At 37.3% G+C, this 13,609-nt stretch overlaps 1 protein-coding gene across 4 annotated transcripts in view; it reads left to right on the top strand.

Moving 5' to 3' along the window:
• The window catches only part of PAX5 (paired box 5), a 254,936-nt gene extending 247,450 nt beyond the window's left edge, over window positions 1–7,486 (top strand). For all 4 annotated transcript variants that reach the window (XM_039344814.1, XM_039344812.1, XM_039344815.1 and 1 more), the window contains one exon: window positions 7,169–7,486. In XM_039344814.1, coding sequence (XP_039200748.1) covers window positions 7,169–7,245 — 77 coding nt within the window. In that variant the 3' untranslated portion in view covers window positions 7,246–7,486. The remainder of the gene's footprint in view (window positions 1–7,168) is intronic.
• Window positions 7,487–13,609: the final 6,123 nt, after the last annotated feature.

The raw sequence follows: 13,609 nt of genomic DNA, 5'->3' as shown, positions 1-13,609 counted from the left end.
TGCACAATACATGGTCTCTTCTGAAAGAGGAGGCAAAGAGTGAGAGAATATATCACTTTGGCGTTTTTGTATTTCTAGCTTGGACACAAAGTTCATTTAGAAATCTTTATGAAAACTGTGTTTGGAGCTCAAGCACTGAAGTCGTAATGGCTGCCCTAGTTTGTATGAACACACACACTCTCCACCCCAAGAGGTTTCAGCCACTGAAGCCTAGCGCGCTTACATGTTTAAAGTCTACTTAATACAAACATGTTAAAAGTGGATAATAGCAACCCAGTCTAATGAAGAAAAATGATTCAATTTCATGCTGGTTTGTTGTAATAACTTCTTTAACATTTTAACTCATTACTTTCGACTTGATGTTGATCTCATTTGATGCACTGTTCTCCCTTCTGTGCTGATGTGATTTGTGCACATTGTGAATTGTAAGCAAGGCTGACAGGGCTCCCTTTTGGCTACACCTGAGCTATAGATATACTTATAGAAAGAGTTGTCGTTATAGAGGACAGTGTCATAAGGCTGACAATATTGGTATGATTTCAGCATGAGGCGAAAAGGTATGGAATCAGTCAGTTAGGATTAGAATCAGCACTTCTATGGGTTTCTATGAAAGGATTAGGGAACAAGCAGAAGTCAGAAATGATTGTGTCAAGAAATAAATTGATGATAATATGAATTGGAAAGGAAAAATGACAGAAGAATGGACAAATTTATTCTAGAGGAGAGTGTAATGACAGGGCAAAAGAGTGAATGTTTTGGAATGTGATGTTTTCATTTTTCACTTTAAATACAGACCTTTTTGATTTCAGCGCAGAAATGTGAACGGGGGAAAAAAATCCAACTCAGCAGATATATAAAATGCTGCCAGGGAGCTACAGAGAAAAATTATATGTTAACAGCCAGATTATTTTAAAAGCATCATGTAGTAAAAATGGATCAGAAGGTCAGCTTGAAAAAGACAAAAGTTGTAATCTCTTGAAGGAAGTTCTACTTTTTAAAACCAAGTTTTTAATATGGTCAATATAATTAGATCTTTAATAATTTTCTTTGTTTAATATAGGGTTAGATCTAAAGTAATTTGGTTAATATGGGTTCATATGAATAATTATGGGTATAGAAGCTGAGGAAGTCAAGTAGGAAGGCAAAAGTTAGATACAATCAAATACATTCTAGTGATTGGGGAAATATCTATGTATTTCTGAGAACTGGTTTACCATTGTGCATTTGATCTCTTATCAGCTGATGACCTTCCATTGAATGTGAGCATTGTCTTGTTTAAAAATTGGAGAGTGGAAATTGAACTAATCTCTGATGGTTACTCTATTACAATGATGGCGAACCTTTTAGAGACTGAGTGCCCAAAAACTGCCCCTGCCCCCACTCCACCCTCTGCCCTGCCCCCGCCCCACCCCCCCATCCTCCGCTTCGCCTGCCTGCAGGGCGACTCACCGCCTCCAGGGCCCGCCAATTGCCCAGGCAGCCCAGCAGCGCTATGGCGGTCCCACCCTCTGGCCGTGCCCTGCAGCATCAATTGTGCACAATGGGGTGTGAGGGCAGAGTCTTGTCTAAGCTGCCTGGCTGCCATGTCCTTGGCTGTGCTGCTCTGTGTGGGCCACGCTCAGGGGCGACTCTCCTTCAGGGGGGCTACTGAAGAGGAGGGGGTCACGGGGGAGGTGAGGCTGGGGCAACGGCACGTGTGCCCACAGAGAGGGCTCCGAGTGCCACCTCTGGCACCCGTGCCATAAGTTTGCCACCACTGCTCTATTACATTCTTTGGTTAATGAATGAATGCATAAACGTCAAGACAAGATCGACGGTGCATTGAAAAATTGCATACCACAGGGAATGCATAGATTTCCCTGCAGCTTTTGTGTTCCCATCTCAAAAGCTGAGAGCCAGTTTGGTACAATGGTTAAGGCCTCAGTTCTGGTCCTGGGTTCTAATTCTGCTTTAGGCACAAAGCCAGAGGGGTGACTTTGGACCAGTTACTCTCTCTCTCAGCCCTAGAAAGGAGGCAATGGCAAGCTACATCTGAAAAACCTTGCCAAGAAAACTTGTCCGGGCAGTTGCCAGGAATCAAAAACTAAAACGAAGGTCTGTATGCATGAACAACAACAACAACAACAACAACAACAACAAACAGTTGGGAGTTACATATGTGGATCATTAATTGGTAAATTTGACTTCCCCACCCTGCATGTAGAATAGGATTCTTTGCAATTTTGGAATTCAGAAGCAATTTTTTCATGGCTGTAATCACCTTGCCTTAGTAGTTAATAGAAGATTGCCATGTATTTGATAAACTTAATAATATCATTTAGCAAATGCTCATTCTTTAAAGCAATTTTGCTTTTTTTTTATTGTAGTTTTGGTGATACATCCATTTTGAAATAGTAGTTAGACAGTGGCAGCAGCAGCAATAACATCCAATACATTGCAGCAGGTAATCTGAGGACTTTTCCTAGTTGCATCTAATTATATCTTTTTTTCTCCCCTGTTCTCATGGACATTGCCTTTTTCTTGTTTCCAGATATGAATGGGATAGGTTTAAGTCATCCTTAATTATACAGGTGCTAAAGCAGTGTTTCTCAACCTTGACAATTTTAAGGCATGTGGATTTCAACTCCCAGAATTCCACAGCCAGCAATGCTGGCTGTGGAATTCTGGGAATTGAAGTCCACATGCCTTAAAATTGTCAAGGTTGAGAAACACTGTGCTAAGGTAATGTTTTCCCTGTTATCGAAACACTCTTCCAGAACAGCCTCAAGTTGTGCAAAGGCTGTTGTTTACTGTCCATTGAAGGAGTTATTAACAATGATTGGAAACAAATGCAATAAAGATCAGCAGCAGGAACACCAAATTCCATTGCACTATTGTTTTTTTTTTTTTTTTTTTGCTGACTTAAGAATAGGTGCAGTAGGAATGGCCTGAGTCAACTCATCGTATTTCTGGTAGCTTGGAACTGATGTCTTATGTCTTAAACCAACCTCGAAAATTTTCAAATCTTTTTTAAAATATGAGCAAAGAAGAATTAAATATTGCATTGATGCAACAACTGTCAGAAATAGCAAAAGCAGATATATTATGGTTTGGAGAAGATGGATTGATTATATTCAGAAGAAATACGAAGTTGAAAAGTATTATATTGCTTTTGAGTAGATTTTAGATAGTTATTAATAGTTTTAATTATATTATTATTTTTGACTTAATTTGTTAATATTTGTATTGAGAAGGAGGTAAAGTGTCTCATGGTTTCGATTGATAGTATAGTTGGTTTATGTTAGTTGGATTATATTTCTTTAGTATTTTGTTTTACCCTGTAATCAGCTCTGGGAAGTGGGGGAGGGGGGGAAGGGGTGGGGGGTTTATATTGTAATAAATTTATAAAACTTTTAATAATAATAATAAAAAATAAATAGCAAAAGCAATAGCCCTTGGACTTATATACAGTTTCATAGTGCTTTACAGCCCTCTGTAAGCGGTTTACGGTCAATATATTGCCCCCCAACAGTCTGGGTCCTCATTTTACCCATCTCGGAAGGATGGAAGACTGAATCAACCTTGAGCCACTTAGAATCAAACTCATGGAGTGTGCAGTGAGTTAGCCTGCAATACTGCATTCTAACCACTGCACCACCACGGCTCATACTCCACAGATTAAACTTATTTCTATGTAGAAATAAATACAACAGAGACATATGGAAATGTTTATATCTGTGAATTTGTGTGTACATGTGTGTACAATACACACACATACACATGACTGCAGATGAAGGTTCTTCATTGAAGGTTATGGATCTATGATGCTTCAGTTTCACTTTAATGTTTTTTTTTTCAACTTCCCAGTCTTCCCATTCTCTTCTTAGAAGAGAATGACCTGCTCAAAGTTACCCAGTCAGGTTCTATGTCTAAGGGAGGATTACAACTTGGTCTTCTTTCTCCTAGTCCAGCATCTTAATCACTTTACCACACTGGCTCTTTCATATAGGCACATGTGCTAAGAACAAGCAACCCATTTCAATGCAATTGTTAAATGGATAAAATTAGAGTGTGCACTAATAATAAAAACTTGCAATGCATTTTTAAATTTAAGTTGCCATAGGAACTGTGTTGCTTGCCCTGCATCAACAATAGCAAGGTTATTCTACTGCTGTATGATTCCCTACCCCAATGTTATCTTAAACCATCTTTCATAATCTCTCATTCAGCATAAGCCAATTACAGGAGCTGCAATTCAACACATATGGGAAGCACTTGGTTAAAGCTGCTACTGTGTTGGTTGCTAAGATTACAGCTCATCTGAACAAACCTCAGAATATGAGTTAAGGTCTGTTTGTTACAGACTTTCTCCTTGCCCTTGTGTCAAGAAAGACATCTAAGGAAAGCCAAGCTGTCCCATTCCCCCTTTCTCCTCCAAAATACCAGTAGGATCTCTTGAAACAGGATGTAGAAAATCTTTTTCATCAGTATTGTGCAATACTGCTAGTCTATTTTCACGTGCACATCTGTTTGAAATATTGGCCCTTACACATGTCTTGAACTTTGTGACTTCTTCATGATATCTGTCACTACTCTATTGATTTCTCCCTGTTTCTTCTCCTTTAATGCTGTCAGCAGCATTTTCTATGACAGGAATGGTTTTGCTGTTAGGGATTTCATTACTTTTCCAGCATGGAGAAAGTGTATACAATTTTATGTGAAAACAAGGCTTTGAAAGAGTTTGAGTGTTTTTTTTTAAAAATGAATTTAATACACTGTGGATGATCTATCTCGGGTATGGATTATCTGTTCCTGAGAAATAATTCGTAGTTCGAAGAGGTACAACCTAGTTAGGGCTGCTATTTGACAAATAGATGTTATATTTGAATTTTATCTCACAGTAAAATCTCATAGTATGTGGAAAAAGGAATGTAAGGGTTCTACTAAAACCTTCTCAGATACTGTTTTCATAAATAGAACCATCATAAATCTTATTTCCTGGCTCCTAAATTCTCTCCTGTTGTGTTTCATCAGTTAGTTTTTTTATAGCTAGTTTCTGTGCTGGATGCCTATCAGAACTTTTTAGCAAAATGCTCAGAAATTTTAGCCTTGGATTTTCTTTTCTTACATGCCAACATTAGCAAGATAGCCATTTTGACACATGCAAATTACCCATAATGGAAGAGTGGATCATGAAGAAGGTAGAATTTGCAGAAATGGCCAAATTGGCTTGTTTGAATAGGGAAAGAGCAATGAATACTTTTTATTAAAAAACAAACTTGGGAACTAATATTTTTTTGCTGAAAATTGATAAAAATGAACTGGAGATCTCTGGATTTACTGATTGAAAGGGCTGTATATGGAAGAAGGAAATCATGTAATTTGGGAGGGCAGAAATAATATTAACTATGTAGATTGTGTTAGCTAAAGAAACAATACAATTTACTTCATCCCAATAAGAGATGACAGTTTGCAAATATGACAGCGCACTCAGATAATTTATGGTGGACTTTAGGAATATGATACATCATAACACTTTCAAATGGTCACATTTTAGCATCTGACAGAACTGAAGAAGTTTCTTGGATGAGAAGCTAAACATTTTCAAGAAAAAAAAAAGAAAATCCAGTTGCCTTTTGAAAAGCACCTTTGGGACATCTTATCTGTCCATTACCAATATTTTCCAATTGTTCTATTCCAATGTCCAAGATCTGAGACTGAAGCTAGTCAGTATTTTTTGTCGCCCCAGATGTTTCTGGATCTTAGATTCAATTCTTGAAAGTCCACAGTTTTATCAGGAGACAAAGTAACAAAATTTAATGCCTTAACATCAAGCACTGCAACCTTTCCATCACCATAGAATCTATAAGGCTGTATGCCAGCAACTAGATTTGGAGAACGTGCTGTAGTGATTTATCCATGGGTCTTTCCAAGCAGCTATACTGGATTCCTCCCTCCAGTCAAGGGATTCCATTCTTTTCCAAATTCCTTCAAGTTTACTTACCATGGATGTGCCTCTTCCCAGTTGGTGAGCTTACTTCCACGGAATGAGTTCCATGAGTAGAGTCTCCAATGGAGCAAATGGAACATGAATATTAAGGAACTGCTTGGAGTTTGGAAGGCTTTGAAGATCAACATTTCTCTTCCCCTTTCATAAGTAATTCCTACAGGAAATGTAGTTTAAGTTATCCATCAGATATAAATTCATAATCAGCCTCTGGTTGCTCAAAAAACAAGGTGAACTTGTAATCTACCTATATATTCAAAAGAACCTATATACACCTCAATATATATCTTACCTTACATATTGCTGTAATTTGTTTTTAAAGTCAAAGTAACAACTTTATTTAGAAAGCATCATTTTAAGGTACAAAATCAAGTATACTTTTGTTTAGATCAGTGGTTCTCAACCAGTCCATGATGTTGTCACAGGTGGTCCACGAAGGCTTGAATAAATGTTATGATTTAAATCTTGAGTTAAGACTTGAGTTAAGCCATGGCCCCAAATGGTATTTAAGGGGGGTCTATGATGAAGAAAAGATTGAGAACCACTGGTTTAGACAATAGCAAAGGAAATTAATGATTTAAAATACTGGCCTAAATTTGTCTTTTTTGTAATTAAAGTTTCTCTGAAACTGAGATATCCAATCTGGATATGTAGTTAAATCAATCATTTCTAACTGTGTATGGTTTGAAGAAGGAGGCATTACTGCCTCATAATTTTAGTTGCATGGGTCCAAGACCGACATGGTGGCCTAATGGAGTAGACACCTGCCTCCCACTCAGAAGGTTGAGAGCTCAATCTTAGGTAGTAGCAGATGTTTCTCAACTAGGGCACAAAGAAAAAAATATCTGCTGGGAACTTCTCGTTTCAGGAAGGGCATCCTACCAGTAAATGCTCAGCTCCATCCAGTTGCCCCAACTTTACCCCGAATAGGGAATACAGGGTTATAAAAAGGGAAAAATAATAGTTGCATGGGTTCTCTTAGTAACCTGGTATGATTCAACTAGACATGCCCGTCAACTGTGTAAGACTTGCTAAATTTTCTGCCTCATTTTAGGAGTCTGCATAAGACCCAGTGAAGGTTTCAGATCATCTTTTCTCTTTCTGTTTTCAAATAGTTTCACTTGCCTGATAAAAAATTACACATGTAACATCTTTACACAATGGTATCTTTCCTTTTTCTAGGTTCTCCTTACTATTACAGTGCTGCAGCCCGTGGAGCCGCGCCCCCAGCAGCTGCTGCTGCTTATGATCGTCACTGACAAAACAAACCAAGAAGCACATTCACCACATCACGTCAGATGACACCACTGGAATCATCTAGAGTACAACTACTGAAATCAAGCTATATGGAACGATAAGAGAAATTGTCCAACCAACCCATGCAATGATTAGAATATTATCCTTTCAGCTAGGTGAACAGCTTATTACTTCACTGTTTTTAATTAATGGATTTTTTAGAGATCTCAATTGAATTTCCCATTAAAAAACAGGGCAAACAAAGAATTAGTTTTGCTAATATTTCCTGCAGTTTGTGAAATGCAGTAGCTTCTTGCTTTGGACTGACAAGCTCTATCTGGTTCCTCTAGCCATGTTGGGGAATAGGAACATTTCTAATGTTGAACAGTTCCCTATGGGGTATCTCTTTAATGTGTGCATTGTAAGTTCCAGCTTGGACAGCACGAATTGGGTCTTAATTCAGTGAGTAGGTGTTAAAGACAAAAGAAAAACAATGTTCTACTCAAACAGCAAAGCACCAATGTAAATAACTTCTTTGTGTTACTATAGAGTGGTTTAGCATAAGTCAAATACATGGAACAAAGGATGATCTTAAAATACATTGGAAAATGTGTTCTGATAATGATGCACTGACTCTAAAACTTCAGTAAGCTTTAAAACAACTCTAAACCAGGTTAACATTAACTGGCCATTTCTGGGGCTGATGTTCTTTCTAGAAAAACTATTCTAACAGTCAGGTGAGCATTTGGTAACGAACCTATGAGCAAGAATTATCACCATTTGATAGCAAGAATTATCACCATTTTTACTGTTGAATATTATGTTTATTTCTAATCACAAACAACTATATGGTTTTTGACTTTAAGTTCATTTCAATATAAAAGAAGAAATTCCAAATAACCAAAATCTTATATACAGTGGTACCTTAGTATTCGACTGCTTCAAAACTTGTCAAATTTGGCACTCAACATATTTTGACCCAAAAATGTTATCCCAGTATTTGTTGTTTGTTTGGTACTTAATATGCTGTGATAGGAAAAGGGGGACATCCACAGAGAATGGACAGGAAGTTGGCCATGCCAGGAAGGAAGCTACAAAAGGAAGATGGGGATGGCCACATAGGGTGGATGGGAAGTCAGCAGTGCTGGGAAGGTCACTGACATATGAAAAGGGACAGGCACAAAGTCCTTTTAAGCTAAAACAAAGGGTCACATGATAAGTCATGTGGTTTGTTTGGCACTTGTCGTTTTTAATTTTTGACATGCTTCCTGGAATCAATTAATGCTGAGTACCAAAGTACCACTGTACATGGGAAAGAAACGCTTATACACAATGAAGTAAAGGTATTCTCTCCTATGGTAGAATTTGGGTTTTTTTTTTCCTCTTCAAAAAAGAGTAACTTGGGTTTCTCAAATCTTTATAAAGCAGTTTTCATAAAGTTTCAAGATGAGAGGTTGAAAAAGATCAGGGTTGCATCATGTCAAGACTCTCCTAAACGTCCCCAACTGGAATCACAAAATTTCACTAATAATTAGTTTATTAATAGTGTGGATTTTCATCCTGATATACAAAGAAAGGATTAGTATTTCTATGCTTTAACATTTTTTCCTATGGTATATACACTCCCCTATATATAGAATGAAGTTTATAAATGTTAGGGGAAATTGATTTTAATTGTTTATGTTGTCATAAAATTCTCTTCACTCCAAGAACTACTCATTTTATCCATTTTTTGTTTTTTTAAAACTTATGACCAGTGATGATCTAGTTGAACAAAAGGATATGCTTAAAAGAAGCTCTCTTTTCTTATACAAAATCAGTGGAGCAGAAGCTGGCCTTCCCAAATTGATATCCTGCGTATAGAAAAATGCTCCTTAAGTCTTGTTTGGTTTTTATATTAAGAGATATTCAAAGATGAGTGCTTTTCATAGTACTTCTCAGGTACAGGGGAAAAAAAAATCTTGTGCCGTGCTTTAATTTTTTTTTAGGTAAAATTATATGCGTGACAGGGAACCCCAAATCTTTGTTGAAAATTTAAGAAAGCTCAGATGAATGGGATACTTTAAAATGGAGTTCATATGAAATTATCTTTACACTTTGCCCGTCTATCTTGAATTCTGTTTTTTCCAAGCCAAAATGCATTTATATGTCCCCTTCAAATCAGATACTTCCATCACAGGTCATTGGATGATTCATAGAACCCCAGGGATCTTTTTGCATATTTAATTCAAAGAAATGATTTAGATCATATCAGAGAACATCATTTAAGACTGGCTTTTCCCCAATTAGTACCCTCAAGAAGGTCTGAGCTACATATTGTTTGCTTAATATACCTGAAGGGCATCAGATTGAGAGTTTAAGATTTAAATTATAGAAATAGGAAATAGGAAACTGTAGGAATATGGAGTCAATATAAATTGCAAAGATAACCAGCATATTAACTTAAGACCCTCCCCCCCCAAGGTTCATAAAAGAGTTGCAAAACCAGATAAAAGGGATTTCCAGATGCCAGTTAATCAATAGGCATCAACAAAGATCATTCCTTATTAATAAAAGTAGCTTTCGTCTGGCCAACAAATAAATTAATGAGTGTTTATCACATTAAACATGTTCTCAGCTTCTGTTTTTTTTTAATTAAAAAGAAATTGCCATCTCATGTAGAATTTTAACATGTGAATACTTTAGTTGCTGTTTTTTTAGCATGAAGTTTTATATGGATCCTAAACAGAGAACTGCCTGAACCAACTAATTCAAACTGCATAACCAGCAAGGAATCATTACGAGGTTATCTGTAGAGTAAATATGTTATTTGAAGCTGTAAGAAAACAGTTTTCTAATCACTATTTGCTGGGGCTTTCTCTGGAAGTCTGTAAATAAAGGAGACTTGCACAAAATAAATTCCTGGTTAGTTGTAGCCATCACGAGGTGGTGCCATTCTCCTTTGTGTAGGTGGAATAACTCCTGTTTCACCCATAAACTATTGATTTCCTTCTAAAAAGACTGCTCTAAGCAGCCCTTATGCTCAGTTTCGATGTACGGGTAGTCCTTGACTCACGACCACAATTGATCCTCCCCCCCAAATTTATATTGCAAAGTGAGACATTTGTTAAATGAGTTTTGCCTCATTTTACGACCTTTCCTGCCACAGTTGTTAAGTGAATCACTGCAGTTGTTAAGTTAGGAACACAGTTGTTAAGTGAATGACAATTGTTTCAGTGCCATTGTAACTTTGAACAGTCACTAAACGAACTCTTGTAAGTCGAGGACTACCTGTGTGGGTATGACCTTGGGAGACAGGAGGAAGAGTCACAGCCTAAAAAAACCTTCAACCCACAAAAAAAAGGAGGCATGGGATGTATCTCAGAAAGGGTCTCCCTAGTTTTCCACAGAGTAAAAGTAAAGCGGGTGAAAGATTCTTTCAGATTCTGTTACTATCACCTTACAACACAGGTAGTGTTAAGTATTCACGGTTTATGCTTCTTGCCTGGACTAGCTCAAAGAGCTGAAAATATGTCCATAAATTCTTGTGGATCCTTTCCCAGCAGATCTAAATCATAACTATGCAGAGAGAGGGAAAAGTTGATGTTAATTGGAGGATGTATAGCAAATGTTTCAGCATTAAGTTGGAGTGACCATTTTTACTAAAAGTCTGTCGCCTTTTCAATGAAATAAAAAGCAATATTGTCTAATCCTAGTAATCCTTAATTTCTAATTATGGACAAACAGTAAAAGATTTCTGTGTCAGACACTATCCTAATGCTATCCTCTCCTGTTTAATGCCAAACCAATTCAAGACTCAGACTTTCTGCAGAAAACCTCTCTGAAAACCACCCAAGAATAGTTCCCCCTACCCCAAGTGTTTCAATTTCTGAAAAAGAGCTTCAGACAGTCCTCTTCCATCAGCAGGCTTCTATCATATTTGACAATATTAAATCATTGCATCCCCATTACTATGGTACTACATAGTGTGTATGTGACCAGGAAAGCTAGGAGCTAAGAAACCTTAGCACATTTTGTACTTAAGCAAGCAATTTTCAACAGCTTGTACAAAAGAAATGATGACATCTAACAAAGCCTGGCGAATCAGGAATAGCCACAAGCAAACTCTGCTTCACTTGGCCTATTCGCAGGAGTTGAAGTCCACAAGTCATAAAAGAGCCAAAGTTGCCTACCCCTGGATTGCATGCATGTGATACAAACAGGCAGGGAACATATCTTGTAAATTGCAGTCTTTGTCAACTGACATGTCACTGCTGTGATTTATAGGGGCAACGTACACTGTGAGCATTACCTTTATATTATTTTGAGGGGGGTTTTCTTGATACCACCTGAATAAGCTTTTACTCTCTTGGTCATCATACACACAGAGTCAATTCTTGCATAAATATTCAATAATGGGTATCTCTACTTGTGCATATATACATATTGATTATTTATGCAAGGTATGAATAGGAGAGAAGCTCAGGAAGAGGGTGAAGAGAATATTGTAAACAGAAAAAGAACCTACGTTTTCTCTGCATTCCATTCTACTTTACCATTCCTGAAAGTTCCATAAGTGGGGAAAGTACCTATTCTTATGCTAATCTGTCAAATATTGGAGTATTGGAAGTGTTGACATGATGTCACCATTTTTCTGTCCCACACATTTCATAAGCTGCATTTAGGTAACATCATTATTTTATGGTGATTCATATGCGACCAGTTAGTCACTTCAAAGGATGACAAGAGATCCATCACTATATTTAAGACTAATTGGCCATTCACTTATCTGGGTATCCCCAAAACACAGTAGAGCAGCAAATATATACATTTAATGAAACAGGTGATAGAACATCAAGCAAGAATGAATCTGACTATTGGGATTCAGGATTCCTCTTTTTTTTTTGAAAGAGAAAAAGAAAAACATTAGGACTTTGATGTTATCTATATATACTGATAAAATGAGAGACAAAACATCCATCGGATAATTAGTATATGTACTCATTGTCCACACAGTAAGTAAGGGTGTTGCATCTCCCCCATCAAGTTTACTATTTTGTCAACCCAAACAAGCTGGGGCTAGTATAAAATAACTCTCTTGCAAGGATAAACTGGAGAAAGGAGTTGTGTCAACTTGTGAGGATAAGAAAGTAAGAAACATAGAGACAAATTTACTGAATTACTTCAGCAGTGCTAGTGGGAGGAAAGATAATTCTCCTGATGCTCTTTTTTTCTTTAAGAAAGGGAATGTCCTCCTAGTAATCATTTCCTCCCTCAACAGGAGATGAAATCTTTACTTAATACAAGTTTTATTACTGCTTTTGTTCTAGCACAGGGGTCTTCAAACTTGGCCCTTTTATGAACTTATGGACTTCAACTCCCAGAATTCCTCAGCCAGTGTGCCTGGCTGAAGAATTCTGGGAGTTGAAGTCCACAAGTCATAAAAGGACCAGGTTTGAAGACCTCTGTTTTAGCAGAACTAGAGAGCCCACCAATTACCCATCCACATAGAATACCACTCTCTGCCTTTCAGTTTCCCCCAGACATGGAAGGATTGAATAGGAAGTAGGCATCTTGCCCACTATCCAAAAACCACTACTCTTGAAAGAAGCTTCATTTTAATCTGTAATCATCTCCTTTCTCAATGGATCCAGTTCCTTGACAACAGGTCACCCCAGATATTTTCCATGAAAGACTGAAAAGTGATATTATTTTTTGCTAATTATGAGTTTGAGTAAATACATTCAAATCCAATTCAAACTGTATCTACACAGCCATGCTTTGCTCAGAGGTTCAGCTGAGCACTACCTGGGAGATGAAACAAACACAGCTGCTTCCCATATGCTTATTGTTCTTGGCTAGGCAGGACATCATGATTCAGATCATGAGAAAGGAAAAATCTGAACTAGCCTCTTCCACTGTTAAAAACCGTAGGGAACTTTTTTTCATCCATGTGTTTTTAAGAGAGCCATCCTCATTACTCTGTTGTAGTAAAAACCCTGACAGTCAAGGGAAAAAAAAACCAAACCACAATATTGTGCTAGATTTTTCATGACCCAAGAGTTGGTTGTTTATCTACAAGTTCTGTATTCCTATCTGTGAAAGTACAGTAGCTTAATATGTATCAATGGAAAATCCAGATAATGTGCCTATACGGGGTTTTAATATAAGTCTCACAGCCTCTGCCTTAACAATGTGGTAGTGAAAATAATTCTTTAAAAAATTTAGCCACACAATGCTCTTCCATTGCTACTGGATAAAAGATAAATGTTGTCCTAAACACAGACTATTACTAAATACAGAACTACAGCTAATAAAAGGAAAAGTATTAGTGTATAGTTCCAGTCCTCAAGCACTTTGAGACTTTTTCTCTCCAGCTTTAACTGGGAAGTGCATGGTTTGATGATG

The sequence above is a fragment of the Crotalus tigris genome, unplaced genomic scaffold, assembly GCF_016545835.1.
Source record: "Crotalus tigris isolate CLP2741 ecotype Arizona unplaced genomic scaffold, ASM1654583v1 scf7180000017939.2460400, whole genome shotgun sequence".
Taxonomy (NCBI): domain Eukaryota; kingdom Metazoa; phylum Chordata; class Lepidosauria; order Squamata; family Viperidae; genus Crotalus; species Crotalus tigris.
Note: the sequence above shows the minus strand (reverse complement) of the source record. Positions and strands in the feature narration are given on the sequence as shown.